The sequence below is a fragment of the Lissotriton helveticus genome, chromosome 9 (genome assembly GCF_964261635.1).
Source record: "Lissotriton helveticus chromosome 9, aLisHel1.1, whole genome shotgun sequence".
NCBI lineage: Eukaryota > Metazoa > Chordata > Amphibia > Caudata > Salamandridae > Lissotriton > Lissotriton helveticus.
In genome coordinates this window covers 1,094,845,477-1,094,860,052 of record NC_136070.1, presented here as the reverse complement: position 1 = coordinate 1,094,860,052, position 14,576 = coordinate 1,094,845,477, and the positions used below count along the sequence as shown (strand labels likewise).

The window sequence follows — 14,576 nt, the reverse complement described above, 5'->3', positions numbered from 1 at the left end:
CCTCCACTGCAGCGGTCATCCTCTCCACCCTGTCTGACAGCTGTCCCACATTCCTAGCGGTCTTGTGCAGCTGTAGGTGAATTGCTGCGAGATGACAGGCTTGTTTCTGGTGTATGCGCAGCATACGGCGCTCAATAGAGAGCCCAGGTGCCAGCACATTCACCCCCCTGCCAGCGCGTGGTGGTGTGTTGCGCGGCTCCCTCACCAGTCCACTCGACTGGGTTCTCCCAGCGGCAGTGCGCCGGGTTTGTTTACGTGCTGCAGCTGTTGTCAGTCCCACTGCCATGTGAGTCACACGCTGCGGTTGTGGCGCGCCTGTTGGCGCTGGCGTGGCACTGTCCACAGGGGCAGGTGGTGGTACTACTGCTGGTGCTGCAGCTTGCCCTGATGGTCCTGGTTGAGGGGATGGATGGACGTCTCCCTCGGTGTCCTCAGGATCATCAACTATTTGCAGTGCCTCGCTGTCAGTGCTGGGTTCTGCAGCGCCACGTGTGATGTAAAGTGGACGATGATTAATGACATGTATCTTGCACATAGAAGGTTGCTACATGCATGCAGGCTAACATACCATGACTGGCTGTAGGACTGACTCTCACTGGACAGAACTGGCTGTATGGGGCTAGATGGAAAATGTGGTCAGACTATATGTCCCACAATGCAATAGGGCTTTTCTGGTGTGCATGGTCTGCATGACTGGGGTTGCTGATGGGTTGCTCTGGGGTCATGGCCATTGTCAGGGGACTGGGTCGCAGTCGCATGACACTTACCTTGTGAATCTTGGGTGGGTCGGGAGGAGTCCAGCTGGGTTACCCCCACGCATGCCTGGATGTTCAGGATGTCTTCCACGAGATCCTCAAGTGGGGTGTTGGGTGGGACAGTGGCCTCTCCTCCTCCTGTTGCGACACGCTCCCCCAGCCTCTCTGCGATCCTCTCCTTGGCATGCCCTCTGAGGTCGTACCTCCTCTTCTTTAAATCTTCTATGGAGCGATGGGTCACTCCCACGGAATTTACTTTGGCGCGGATGTGCATCCATATCCTTCTTTTGTCCGCCTCAGGCACCCTCCTCGAGTCCTTCCCAAAGAGACGGTCGCGGTCTTTGCTCACTCCCTCTATGAGGTATTCCAATTCTTGTTCGGAAAACTTTATTTTCCGTTTCCTTTGAGGTACTGCCCCCTGCTGCTTCCTGGGACATTTTCTGCACTGGGGTGTCTCCTGATTTTGAGCTGGAGGTGGTCTGGAGTGGAGCTCTGGACAGTGCTGCTTCCACTTCAGGCTCAGTATGCAGAATGAGGGTGGGAACTGCCTGCTTCCTGGTTGTGATGTCATCACTGTGCTCGAAATGCGACTCCCCGTTTTTGCGATCTCGCAATTAGCGAGATCGCAATTTGCGATTTCGGTAATTGCGAGATCGCAATTTCAACAGGGAAAACGGCAGATTCTGTGAATTTTATGCGATATTGGGAAAATCACAATCGGCAATTGCGGCAGATTACGATTCGCTTTTTTTTTTTTAATCGCAATTTTTCATGCATCCCAATCTACGATTTCTAAAGTGCGATTCGGTATTTCTCGCAATTTAGAAATCGCAGATTTCGGGTTTGATGAATCTGGGGGATAGTCTCCTCTGGAAATAAAAGCGCATAGGTTCTACATCTAAAATGCATTGATTGCTGTGGAGATAGACCATTGACACTTCTCTGCATTGTGTGTTGCTAAAACAGGCTTAAATTCAACCTTTGTGCCTTTAAAATCATTACAGTCATTTGAGACTCCCGACACCAGTCAGTGTCTCCAGGATGAACCATGTCTAAATACATTTAGGGCATAATTTGAAGTTTGGCTGCAGGTTCTGTTTCACAAATTTGATGGATTTCCTGTCTGCTTTACTACAAGTGCATTATATCCTAATTCATGTGTACTAAAAGGACGGGGTGTCCATCAACTTTATGAAAGAGTACCCATCTGCCTAACTCTAAATCAGGTACTTGGTGATAGTGTAGCATGATTGGTAGCACCTCAGATAGGTGGAAGATATAACCAGCAACATATGAATCACTTATTCTACTTTGACAAAACTGTGATTTGTACCTTTCTAGCCAAGGGAAAAAGACAACTAAACCTATCAGCTCCTCTTAAACATAAAAGGCATCCTCAGACTGCACCACTCCCAGATCATTGGCCAGATCCACACACTGCAACAATATTCCTGAAAAGTTACATGAGGGTCAAAAACTGTAAAAATATTCACAAAGTCAACCACTATTGTGGGATATCTAAATTTCACCTGAGCATATGATGACTAATTACAGATTACTGATTACCAGTTGAAAACATCTGATTCATTTGCCCATTTGCCTCTGTTACCGGAAACATTGCCTTATCAAGACACTAGGGAAACATCCTTTGCCTATTCTAAGGACTCACTCCCTCACCCGACGAGGTCCATCGCCCATTGCATCGTACATGGGTAAAGCAGTTTGTACTTTGAACCTAATGTCCCAACTGTCTTTATCATCAAATTTGTCAAGCATGTCTTGGTCCCCACTGATATCAAGTCAATTCAAGTTCAAAGGACTCATGCTCAGACCATATCAATTTCCTTTATACTGTGAAAGAATATATTTCTCCAAGCACATGGACACCACACAGAAATAAACTTTAACGGTCTCCCAAACACTGACAAGACCAAAGGGTGGACAACATGTTTCTCATAAATAGGAGAAAGAAATTCTTAGCCAAGCACATCAAGGCTTCTGAAGGTGTCTTTGTGCAGAGTTATTCTCCTAGGGTCAGGAGAGGGGAGTTTTTGATTTTCAAAAGAAAAGACATTTGATAAACCTTCATCAGTTGAAAGATAGGAAAGTAATGTAATCCCGGGAAACAGTGGTAAATAAACAAATCTGAAAGAGGTGTGGCCTTAAAAAGAATCTCAAGAAGTCTACCACCTGGAATATTAACCAATTTCAAAATTTACAACTTGTAGGTGTACAACACCTTTGTAAAAAGATTGCAGGACTTCAATCGTCAAACTGTAGCAGGGCTTTGCTAACACTTGTTACTATTTGGTTTTCCTTATTCGGCTCTATTCTGCACCGAAATAACTGTTTTCTGTGTTCATAACCAAGGAAAGATTTGTCCACAACAGAAGCACAACACCATGGCAAATCATAGCAAAAACATGACAAAAGACTTTATATATGAAAGCTTTTCAGCAGTAACTGGGCTAAGGAAAAGGTGTGTAGAGACAGGGCATTCAAATATCTGGTGAAATACTGTTTTGCATGCTTACAGACTATGAATCGCTTTCCTGATCAGATGGACAAGAACACAAATTTAAGTGCGAGTGAGGAGCGAAATCAATCTGGGATGCAGAGTGTATGTGAATCCTCCAAACTGTTACTGTTAGGCACAAGTTATAAGATGGAAGGTGGTTACAACGTCTCCATGCATAAAGAGCTAATTGAAGGCATTGCAGAAGATTGTCCTTCTACCATTAACGAAGTACTATCTTCTGCAATGCAATAGATAACTTGTTAGTTAGGTCTACAGTACTGTAGAAGCAGTTGAAGGACTATTGCGTGCCACTGCAAGATAGACCCATTATGGTTAGCACAAGCAGGATTCCTGGCTGGTGCTGTTAAATGTTGACTGTGAGTGAGAAGGTTACACTGCAGCTGGAGTGAGGTACATATTCTTGCCAAAGGACTACATCATCTTGAAGAGCATTTATATGTTGTAATGTCTCAAAATCAACTATGATGGATTGGAGATCTGTTTTGTGACCGTTCATTTTGGACTTTCGGTGTTGATAACATCAATCCATGGCAAGGATGGTATGTACCATCCTTGAGTTTAAAAAATATATATGTTATTCCATGACATACATACATGCTTATTGTTAATGCACAATCATGTTTTTTTAACAAACTCCATCCACATATCAAAGATACCTTCTCAATGTTCGTACAAGAAAATGACAACTACAGTGATTTTGGTGGGCAAAGTAATGAACAAAGAGGTCTACATCTGAAAAAGGGAACACCATGAAATGCATTGTTAAGCAAGAAATATCCCTCCAAACACCCCCACCTATTGTCATGAGGCAGATTTGCCACAATGCCAGGGATAGTGGAAATAATATCACATATCCTTTGACTACATTTACATCACAGGGTGAACATTTTATCCCTCTCTTAGCCCTTTAAAAACCTACTACCAGCTGCAGAGAGACTATTGGCAAACAGAGTGATGGGAAAATGATGTACTTGTAAGAGCCCACCAATAAGAAATGTAATAAAATTATGTTTCAGAAAAACAAGTGACACAACAGTTATATTTAAAGACATGTTGGCTGTACAATTCTCATCTGAATTTTCAAGTAGATTACATCCAACCTTTTGCATTAAAGTCTGCCAATGCAAATGAGAAATAACCCACTTGATCAAAGCCATTCAAAAGACCAGTTTATGTTCTATGATACATCAGGGGAGCTCAATCACATGAATGTGGAAAGTTATTGGCTCCTTTGTACATCTTTTGTGAACCGGATAGGACTGTGGGAGACCTTATGTACTGACCAGTCAGGACACAACTTACAAGATCTGTTGCACACCATAATACAAATGTGCCCAATATGGACAGATCTTGAGTGAAAGGCAGGATCAGTCAATATTATGATGAATCAGGGGAGCTCAATCACACAAATGTGGAATGTTATTGGCTCCTTTGTACATCTTTTGTGAACCGGATAGGACCAGTCAGGACACAACTTACAGGATCTGTTGCACACCATAATACAAATGTGCCCAATATGGACAGATCTTGAGTGAAAGGCAGGATCAGTCAATATTTATAGATGCTTGTGTAACTTAAAACTGCGGAGACCCTTCAGGGTGGATGATCTGCAGAAGTCCTAAATGTAATTATTATGTTAGGAAATTGAAGTTCCAGGGGACGGTGGGGAATTTTGAGAGCCTTCTGGGTATTCACAGTTACTCCTTAGGAGGTTTCCCACACTAGATGGATAGGTAAATTTTATTAGCTAGGAAAAAGGGGGTACACCTTTGTGAAATCCAAAAAGAATATGACTAAGTCTATGACACATGAATATACTTGTTTTCTGAGGTCCAGGTTTAAAAGAAAAAAAGCTATTTTTGGGAGTAGCAGTCTGCTGATAAAAGGGATCATGTTGCACACACGCTTCAGTTGAGCGGCTTGCTTGGTAGCATGTTTCCAGCTTACCCTGCAGAACTTGATCACTCTTTACAGTGTGGGTTTAAAAGTGCAATCCAGAAAAGGCAGTTTATAAGAAGAACCCGCCTTGACACAATGCTGCTGTATAAGAGGTAAGTAGATAGAGGCAGGTGGAATACTGACCCACAGAGACTGATGGTGCTGGAGGGAAGCTGTCCACAGGAACGGAATCTGGAGGGCGCCCATAGGTCATTTCATACAGTAAGTGCCCAAAGCAATACACATCAACACTTTCTAAAGTCTGGAGAAACAGAAAAGGAGGGGGGAAAGTTGTTTCTCAGTTCTAAAAAACAACGTGTACATATTATGCAAACTATTCATAAGCAAGTATAACTTTTATAAATGAATACTGACCAAGCAGTTAGTTCATCATGGTGTATTGTGAAGGCACCAGACATGACAGCTATACCAAATACACGCTCTATGACAAACAAACTGCAACTCCAAATTCATGCACAATGCCCTTAACTACAATGATACTTTATTCATTGATTCATAACTATTTCTAGTTTTCTATTTCTTGTGATATATTTCTATTTTGTCTTTATTTGTAATCTACATAAGCCCGGGTATACCACCTAATTAAATTTACATGAGCTCCGAGTTACCTCACAATATCCTCAAACTTGACACTTCATAAGAAGGCCCAAACCGCATTTTAAATACATATTTTCTAGCAATGCTTTTGGGTGCATCAACGTCTCATTGACACAGTATCTTCTCTCTGACTGATATTAACTTCAATTCACTACTAGCCTGTAGTTTTTCGTCAGAAACTATGTTCCGGTTATAGACCAGAATTTTTTAACACTTAAACAGATAGTATATCACAAAGGATGCACTTTAGATCTCCTGAATGGCAGGAGGCGCCTATTTATTTGAGTCAGGCATTGGCATACATTACATAAAAAAAGGAATTTCTTTTTAAAGGCTAAGGAATGAACTCAGTCAGACAGTGCCTTCAAATTATTTTTCGTACATAATAAAGACAAATTTAAGTTGTGAATGCATAGACGCAAGATAAAAAGCAGAACAAAGACAATTACCAAATATTGAACTATTGATTTAGCAGTTTTGTGTTATCGATGGGCTTTTTCAGGGCGAAGATGAGTTGCTGGTCAGTGTGGAGTACATTGTCAAACATAGGTGCAGATGAGAGGAAAGCTTTGGTTAACTTGCGTGTGTGCTATATTTTCCTTAATTTTCGGGAAGGATACTACAGTATTAAACGAATATTCCATTAAAATACAACAGTTGGCATTACATGAAAGGTGAATAAATCATGTAGTTTGCTTAGCAACTCACTATATTATTTTTTTAATTTCTCTGTACTAAGAGATACTATTTAAATTCTATTTTTGCCTACAATACATTTGACTCACCTTCTATTAAAGCCAATCCTGACCCATCCCTCTATGACTGTCAAGCAACCTTTTCTGCTGCTCGAGCTCCATCCCGCCCTGGTACCTGGAGACCCTCTCTCTCTACCGACTACCAGTGCCTCCTCCAATCAACCATGTCGAGTCCTGACCTATCCGTGTCTGGGGAAAATTCCTATACTATTATCTACCCCCAAACCTTTCTAAAACCGCCACTAAATCATTCAAGCACGCTGCCCTAAAAAGACACCCTGAGACGCTCATATCCGACATGCGATACTGCGCGGACAGCGGCACAATTATCAATGACCTCATCTTCCACTCCAGAAGAACCGCCTCCTGGCGAAAAACCCTTGCGCAACTTCTCAACATTCGTTTAACCAAGAACATTCCACATGGCACTAAGCTCACAATAGCACCCTCCCCAACTTTGCGAGCTGACCTCACCATCACCCTCTACAAAAACGGCATTGTGCTAATCCAAGCCTCAACCTACAATCTCCACAAATTCTCAGACCTCTTCCCCCTGCTCAGAAACCACGTGAACAACTCCAACTGGATATCTAATACTGGTACCAATGACCCACCATCACATCACCCTAACAGACCCAAACACCCACTTACTAATCATATAAGGGTCCCCACCTCGGCTCACCCAATCCCCCCTATCATGCCTACTGTCCCTAACAGATCCAGCCAGCCATTTACCAGTCCCCCAAGGGTCTCCACTTCGGCTCTCCCACTCCACCCTACCATATCTCCTGTCCCTGGCATCAGCATTCCCCCCACACCTGCGATCTCCTCCCATCTAGTGCCCCCCTCTACCGAGAACACTGATACCCTCCCAATGTCCACTGCCCCAGTGAGTGCCAGTCCCCTAACGCCCCCTACCCCTGATCACCCCGACCCAGGCACCTATAACGGAACCACCCCTAGACACCAGACCTCCTCCCCGCCAGCCCCCCACCAAAATCCAGAGCTTGACACTCCTTCTCCAAAGAACATGGAGCCTGCTCCAGCCAATGCCCTACCACTGTCACATGCCCCTTCGACTGATCTGGTCAACTCGAACCCTTATCCCCTCATACCCCTGGACTATACCAATCTTGAAACTCTGCACTCCAGAGCGACCAAACTCACCCAGAGCATTCATTGCTCCATTCTGGACCTGATGAACCTCCTTCACAGTGCTGAGACCTCTCTAGCTAACCTGAAGTCACCGCATACTTCCCCCCCCACCCAACACCGAGCCTGCCAAGCAACCTCTCCCGCTACCCCTAAGACATCTTCGCCCACGCAAACAACCTTGCCCACTCTCTAAGGAGGAATCCCAGGCTCTCGCCCTCACTTACAACGCACCCACCGCCTCCCCTAACCATCTTGACCTCACTGGGAATGAAATCCTAGCCATCCTCCAAGACCACAACTCTACCCCAGCCATCCCCTGTCCGCCAACCACCCGGCCCGAACACCCCATCAGCATGGTCACCATTAACCCAAACAGGCCAGCTACCCTCCACAACAGAAATGTGGTAAAAAGCAATCTGGCGCCTGTAGTTCTCTGTCCAGACTCCTGACTCTCCCTCCGACACCCCCTTATCTGGTCTTTTAATAAACTGCCGGTCAGCAGTTGAACACGCCGCTGACATCGCTGACCTCGTTCTGGACAAAAACCTAGACATAGCCATTTTAACTGAATCCTGGCTAAAGGAATACTCTTTGCCTTGCCTGGATATACTAGTCCCGCCCAACTACAACATCGCCAGACTGGATAGACACGCTAATAAGAAAGGAGGAGGCATAGCCTGCATCTATCGATCCTCCTTGCTTATCACTGAACTCGCAACGGACATCTCAGACTCCTGCGAATACCTCGCACTCTCCGTCTGCAACAATTCAGTACACCTCTGTAACTTGCACATCTTTTACCACCCACCAGGTCCAAACGATGCTTTCACTGATCACCTTTCCTCCAATGCCACAGAAGTCTTCCTGGGTGACTCAACTTGCATTGGAATGACGCTAAAGATCCCTACGTCAATGCCATAAAAGACCTGTTAAATGACCAAGCCATGACCCAAGCCTGCTCTATGCTAACCCACTCAAAAGGAGCCATCCTTGACTGGATCATCTCTAAGGAGTCCGCTGTCAAGCTTATCTCCATAGACCCCTGCGACTGGTCTGACCATCACTTCATATCCTTCATTTTGCCCGGAACTCTCAAGACAAAGTCGTCTCAACCGGTGATTCCCAAGCGATGGACCAGAGACACTAAGAACCTTGACTTTGGGAAATTCGAGGCTCGATGCAGATCTGACCTACCCCCACCCCTGCACATAACCAAGGTTAGCGATCTCAACGAGCACTACTCATCATCGATCTCGAACATTCTAGACGACCTTGCCGCTCTAAAACTTAAAAGAACTCAAATCAAGGACAGAAACCCTTGGTTCACTGGCTCCCTCAACATGGAGAGGAGAGCCCTCCGTCAGTTTGAAAGAAGTTGGAGACAACACCCCTCCGCAGTGCATCTAAAACTGCTGCCCCAGGCGAGAAATGCATACAACAAGCACATCATCAACTGCAAAAAAGAGTACTTCAGATCGGAATTAGGGAACGCCAAGAACAGACCCCAAAAGCTTTTTGAACTGGTCAAATTCCAATCTAACAAACTGGCTAAAACAACGAAAGAATCCCCCAAATCTCTAATATCTGCAGACGAATTCTCCTCCTTCTTCGCTGATAAAATCACGGCATTAGGAATTGAACTTAGTACTACCACCTGCGCCCAACCCCCTCCTGCTCTGCCACACCCTTCCACTCCTACCTATATGGCCTCCCCTAAAAACAAAGCCCGCTGGACGGACTTCAAATACTATAATGAAGACTCCATCTCAAAAATTCTCTCTAGCTTAAAACCAAACAATCACTTCAATGATCCGCTTCCTTCAAACTGCCTCACCACCGCCTCCCAATCCATCGTCCCCTGTTGGACAGCAATTATCAACGCCTCTCTCCAGCAGGGCTTGATCCCGGACCCTTTGAAAGCTGGCCAAGTTCTCCCCATCTTAAAAAAACCTTCACTTGACCCTGCCTCTTCTGACAATTTTAGACCTATCTCCAATATCCCGCTATTAGCCAAAGTATTAGAGAAGTGTGTTCAACAGCAACTAAGCCAGCATATTAACAACTTCCACCTACTAGATGACTTCCAATTTGGATTTAGACCAGGGCACAGCACCGAAACTGCTATGCTGCACATCGTGGACGATGCCCTCCAAGCCCTAGACCAAGGCAAAACCTGCCTTCTAATCCTTCTTGACCTATCCTCCGCCTTCGATACGGTCAACGATGAAAAACTACTTGAACGCCTCAAACTCAGGATGGGCCTGGACGGCGTGGTACTAGAATGGTTCAGATCCTTCCTCCACAATCGTTCCCAGAGATTCCTCATCAACGGCAATCTATCAGCTCCCACCCCGGTCTCAGTCGGAGTCCCCCAAGGTTCAACCCTCTCCCCTACCCTCTTCAACCTTTACCTTGAGCCACTCACCGAAGTTCTCCGCTCCGCCAACATCTCCTACCATATGTATGCGGACGACACCCAATTATACATCAACATCTCCTCGCTCAATGAGATCCTCTCCCTGAACGAGACCCTGAAATTAACTGTCCACTGGCTAGCCAATAACCAACTCAAACTAAATGCAAAGAAAACTGAATTTCTCCTAATCTCCCCATCTAAAACCAACCCGGAGATTCAGATGTGGATTAAGGCCATCACAGCCCTGAATTACCCACCGACCATTGTGGACTCTGCCAAATCCCTGGGCATAATCCTCGACAGTAACCTCAATATGAGAGACTACATTAACTTGATGGCCAAAGCAGCCAGATTCCACCTGAGCTACCTCTGGAAGCTGAACCCTTTCATCGATGCACCAGACTTAAAAACTGCAGTTCAAGCACTTGTCATCTCCAGACTGGAATACGGCTGTTCCACCCTCACAGGATTACCCAAGACCTCCTTAGCACCTCTAAAAGCCTGCCTCAACGCGGCTGCCAGACTACTCACAGGTACCAGGAAGTTTGACAACATCTCTCCACACATGAAAGCGCTGAACTGGCTCCCCCTGGAGGCCAGAATCCAGTTGAAATTGGCTTGCACTGTACACAAGGCGCTTTACACAAACTCCCCTGCTTATCTGGCACAGAAATTAGTGATATCCGGAGGAAGCAGAAACTCCAGGTCTGCCGGAAACCTACTGCTTCAACCTGCCTCCTTCAAAAAAAAAAAAAAGAACTTATAACAGGGCGTTCACCGGAGCAGCACCACAAATCTGGAACTCTCTTCCACCCTCCATCAGAAAAATCCCTCTTCTAGCACGCTTCAAAACTGAGACGAAAACCTTCCTCATGGGTAAATTCCTCGCCTAAGGCCTGCCCACAACCTCCCCATTGAATGGGACTATTCTAAGACTACCGCCTCACATATCAAAAGCTACCCACGACGAATACATTTGGAACCTTGCTTTTGTTTCTGTCTATGACAATGAGCGCAACCATTCGTGTGGATCTGTTTGTCCCTGCACCTTAATCTTTTTGCTCAACAATGTATACCGTGTAACGTTTGATCTGTTTGTCCCTGCACCTTAATCTTTTGTTTGCTCAACAATGTATACCGTGTAAAGCGCTCTGATACCCTCACGGGTCATGTTCGCGCTCTATAAAACACAAAAATAAATAAATAAAATAAATATAAGCACACATTTTTGAATTTCATACTATGTCTTCGCCAGCAGATTACATCATCGTCCCATTTTAAGATCTAAATCTTTAAAAGATCATATCTGAAAACTGGCCTTCGAACTCATACCCCATGTACTCCTCTAAGCGTTCAAATGCAGTTCATTCATACTGAAATTATGAAAGCTAAGCTAATGCGCAGGCACAGAATTAAAAACTAGTATCATCCCTTTTACATGACTGGCCTAGAGCTTTGAAGGCAGCAATAAACAATGGTAAAATGTCCTAATCCACTTACATTGATTTTCCTGAATTGGGAAAAGTAGGGTCGATAAAAGGATGGCAATCCAAGCAAAGAATTCTCAAGGTCCAATAACCTGCAGGTATCCCCTTCCAACATCACATTAGAAGCGTGAAGATGTCCATAAGGAAACCCCTTTTCATGCAAGAATTTCAGAACCTGAGCATCAAAAAGAATGGACTAGTTAAATGAGACACCTGAAGGTGTACAGTTTTAGACACTGACGCCGCAACGAACCATGCAACAACCACCCCGCTCATGAACATCAAAATGGCAGTCTGATCATGCTTAGGGTAGGACATCTGGCCCTCATTTGTTCTGTCCAGGATGGTATGAAAGACCCAAGCAGGGAGAGAAATGTCCAAGATGCAGGGAAAAAACTTTCTGCATGTCAGTGACATTTTTCTTTTGCTTTTTAGAAACACCCCTTCTTTTGAGTTTGTTAAAACACTAAAAAAACCTGCTGAGCAGACCGCATCAATATGGTAGCCTTCTGTGCATTCAGTTGTGATCAAAGTGCATCCATCACACCAGCAGAGGTACTTTTCTTAGTGACACCTTTCAGGCAGATGAGATATCTCAACAAGACAGCGATGCTCCGCTGGTGGGTGGGGTGAGTGGGGATTGGTGGCGAGGGTCTCTGACAGTCTGGCGAGCCACCCACCAAGAGATAAAAAATGCCCTTATTTTCTTCATGAATTATCAAAGAATACATATTTGAACCATACTGGATGCTTTGAGAAGCATTCATTTAAACACAGTTAAAAGTACAGATATACTTACGAAGTGAAGAAAACAAAAAAGGCAAAAAAACTGAAATTCACCAGTTATGGTTAGCTAAGCACACAATAACTCGCACAACAGCCATGAAAATAATAACTTTGACATCAAATGCCATGCTTATGACCACACAAAATGTATAGCTATAAATAAAACCACATCTTCAAATGCCACAAACTCAAACAAGTAAACCTAAAAATAAAAACACCTAAAAGCACATCTTTAAACAACACATACTCAAACAATCAATAAAATTGCACTCATAGCATTTTGTGTTGATATTTTTAATGCTTATGTGAGAAGTAATCACACATGTAACATTAATTATGTCATGTGTAATCACATCTGTCACAGCAAGCGTGAGGGCACGTGTATTGCCTCTGGTGTGCGAGTTACCTTTTGCATGGCTGGAGAATTTTGGTGTGTTTTTTGTTGTAATTTGTAACTATACCTGTACTTTAACTATTGCTTTTAAAGGGAACACACATATATATACACATGTATAAAGTTTTTAAGCATAGGATTAGCACAGTGCTATCCAAGCCGAGATAGCTGACTTAATACTGGGTGCTCCCTTGTGTCTGGACAAAGCTATACCTCTCTGAAGAGCTCTAATTAGAGAGAAACACTGTGTCAGGGGTTGCTTTTACTCATTTCAGGTTGGCTTGAGTTGGTATTTTACTAATTCAAAGTTGTAATATTGTGCCTGGAGTGATAAATGGCTTTTGTAATTTTACAGCTCGGCAAGGACTGCACTGTACTAGTCCTATGCTTAAAGACTTGGCTGTATACATTTCAAAAGACTTTGTCATTTTCTATCTCGGCTTGGATAGCACTGTGCTAATCCTATGCTTAAAAACTTTGATAGAAAAACAGACATTTGAGGTGAGCAGATCTAGAGTGTCGCTGGTGTTGAGTGTTCTAACAGGGGCTGCTTTCCACCTAAACTTGAGAACTACCCAGAGTTCTCTCCTTCTTTTTTGTGTGTATATATATATATATATATATCCAACAAAAGGAAACAAAGTTTATCTTGCGCTCTCGGTCATAAAGGCAAAGGAACCCAAATATAGAATTTGCAGTTTATTACACATTTTGTGTAATAAACTGCAAATTCTATATTTGGGTTCCTTTGTCTTTATGACCGAGAGCGCAAGATAAACTTTGTTTCCTTTTGTTGGATTAATTTACCGGACTGCTTCGCCGGCATTTGCGCCAACTTTCTTGGGTCCCAGCACTCTGGAAGAAGCACTGTCTTTCTATGGATATATATATATATATATATATATATATATATATATATATATATACATATACATATATATATATATACATATATATATATATATATATATACATATATATATATATATATATACACATATATATATATATATACATACATATATATATATATATATATACATATATATATATATATATATACATATATATATATACATATATATATATATATATACATATACACAGATACATACATACTCACGATCTTCGTTACAGAAGTACACATGTAGATCCAAAAATATACAAAGATAATGTTTAGCTGCTGGTTACTTTCCTAGTGTATTTCAGAGATCTTATGGGGGTACCAAAACATGACATTAATTCCTGAAGCCCTCAAGTAGCCTTTGCTACATACTTAGAATAATATAATAATATTTAAAAGACAATGTAGATCACTTTCTCTGACTGCTAAACATTTCAGATGATAGTATTAATGCATGTGCTAAATAGTATGTATGTATTACATTTAAACATGGAAAATGGAGGCTATGATACGTGTGTGGCCCTCAATGAGTGCAAACTAGGTCAAGATCATCAAACTCAATTTTACCTACTTGACAAACCCTCAGACACCAATGATTTCTCTCACTAATGGCTTAGGTGTGGGGGCAGTGGGGGTGAACTGGTGACCTAGACGTGAACAGCTTTTCGATACCCCAACTAATTTGTAGACTTTTGTTTCCTTCCAGTTTTATCTGCTTGAGTAATACAAAATGATTACTTGCTATATTTAACCAAGTTAAATGAAAAAATAAAATGACCACCTAAGGCAAAGAGTAAACTTTCATGATGCCTTAGATGAAGCTGTTGAA

General features: G+C 43.1%; 1 protein-coding gene across 5 annotated transcripts in view; it reads right to left on the bottom strand.

Annotated features, from left to right (window-relative positions):
• Positions 1 to 14,576, bottom strand: part of PXK (PX domain containing serine/threonine kinase like) — a 282,257-nt gene that overhangs the window by 71,952 nt on the left and 195,729 nt on the right. For all 5 annotated transcript variants that reach the window (XR_013601125.1, XM_078661499.1, XM_078661497.1 and 2 more), the window contains exons 10-11: positions 11,677 to 11,838; positions 5,377 to 5,494 (exon numbers count right to left, since the gene is read on the bottom strand). Coding sequence is in view for 4 of the 5 variants with exons in the window: in XM_078661499.1 (XP_078517625.1) it covers positions 5,377 to 5,494; positions 11,677 to 11,838 (280 nt within the window). In the remaining variant the exon portion in view is untranslated. The remainder of the gene's footprint in view (positions 1 to 5,376; positions 5,495 to 11,676; positions 11,839 to 14,576) is intronic.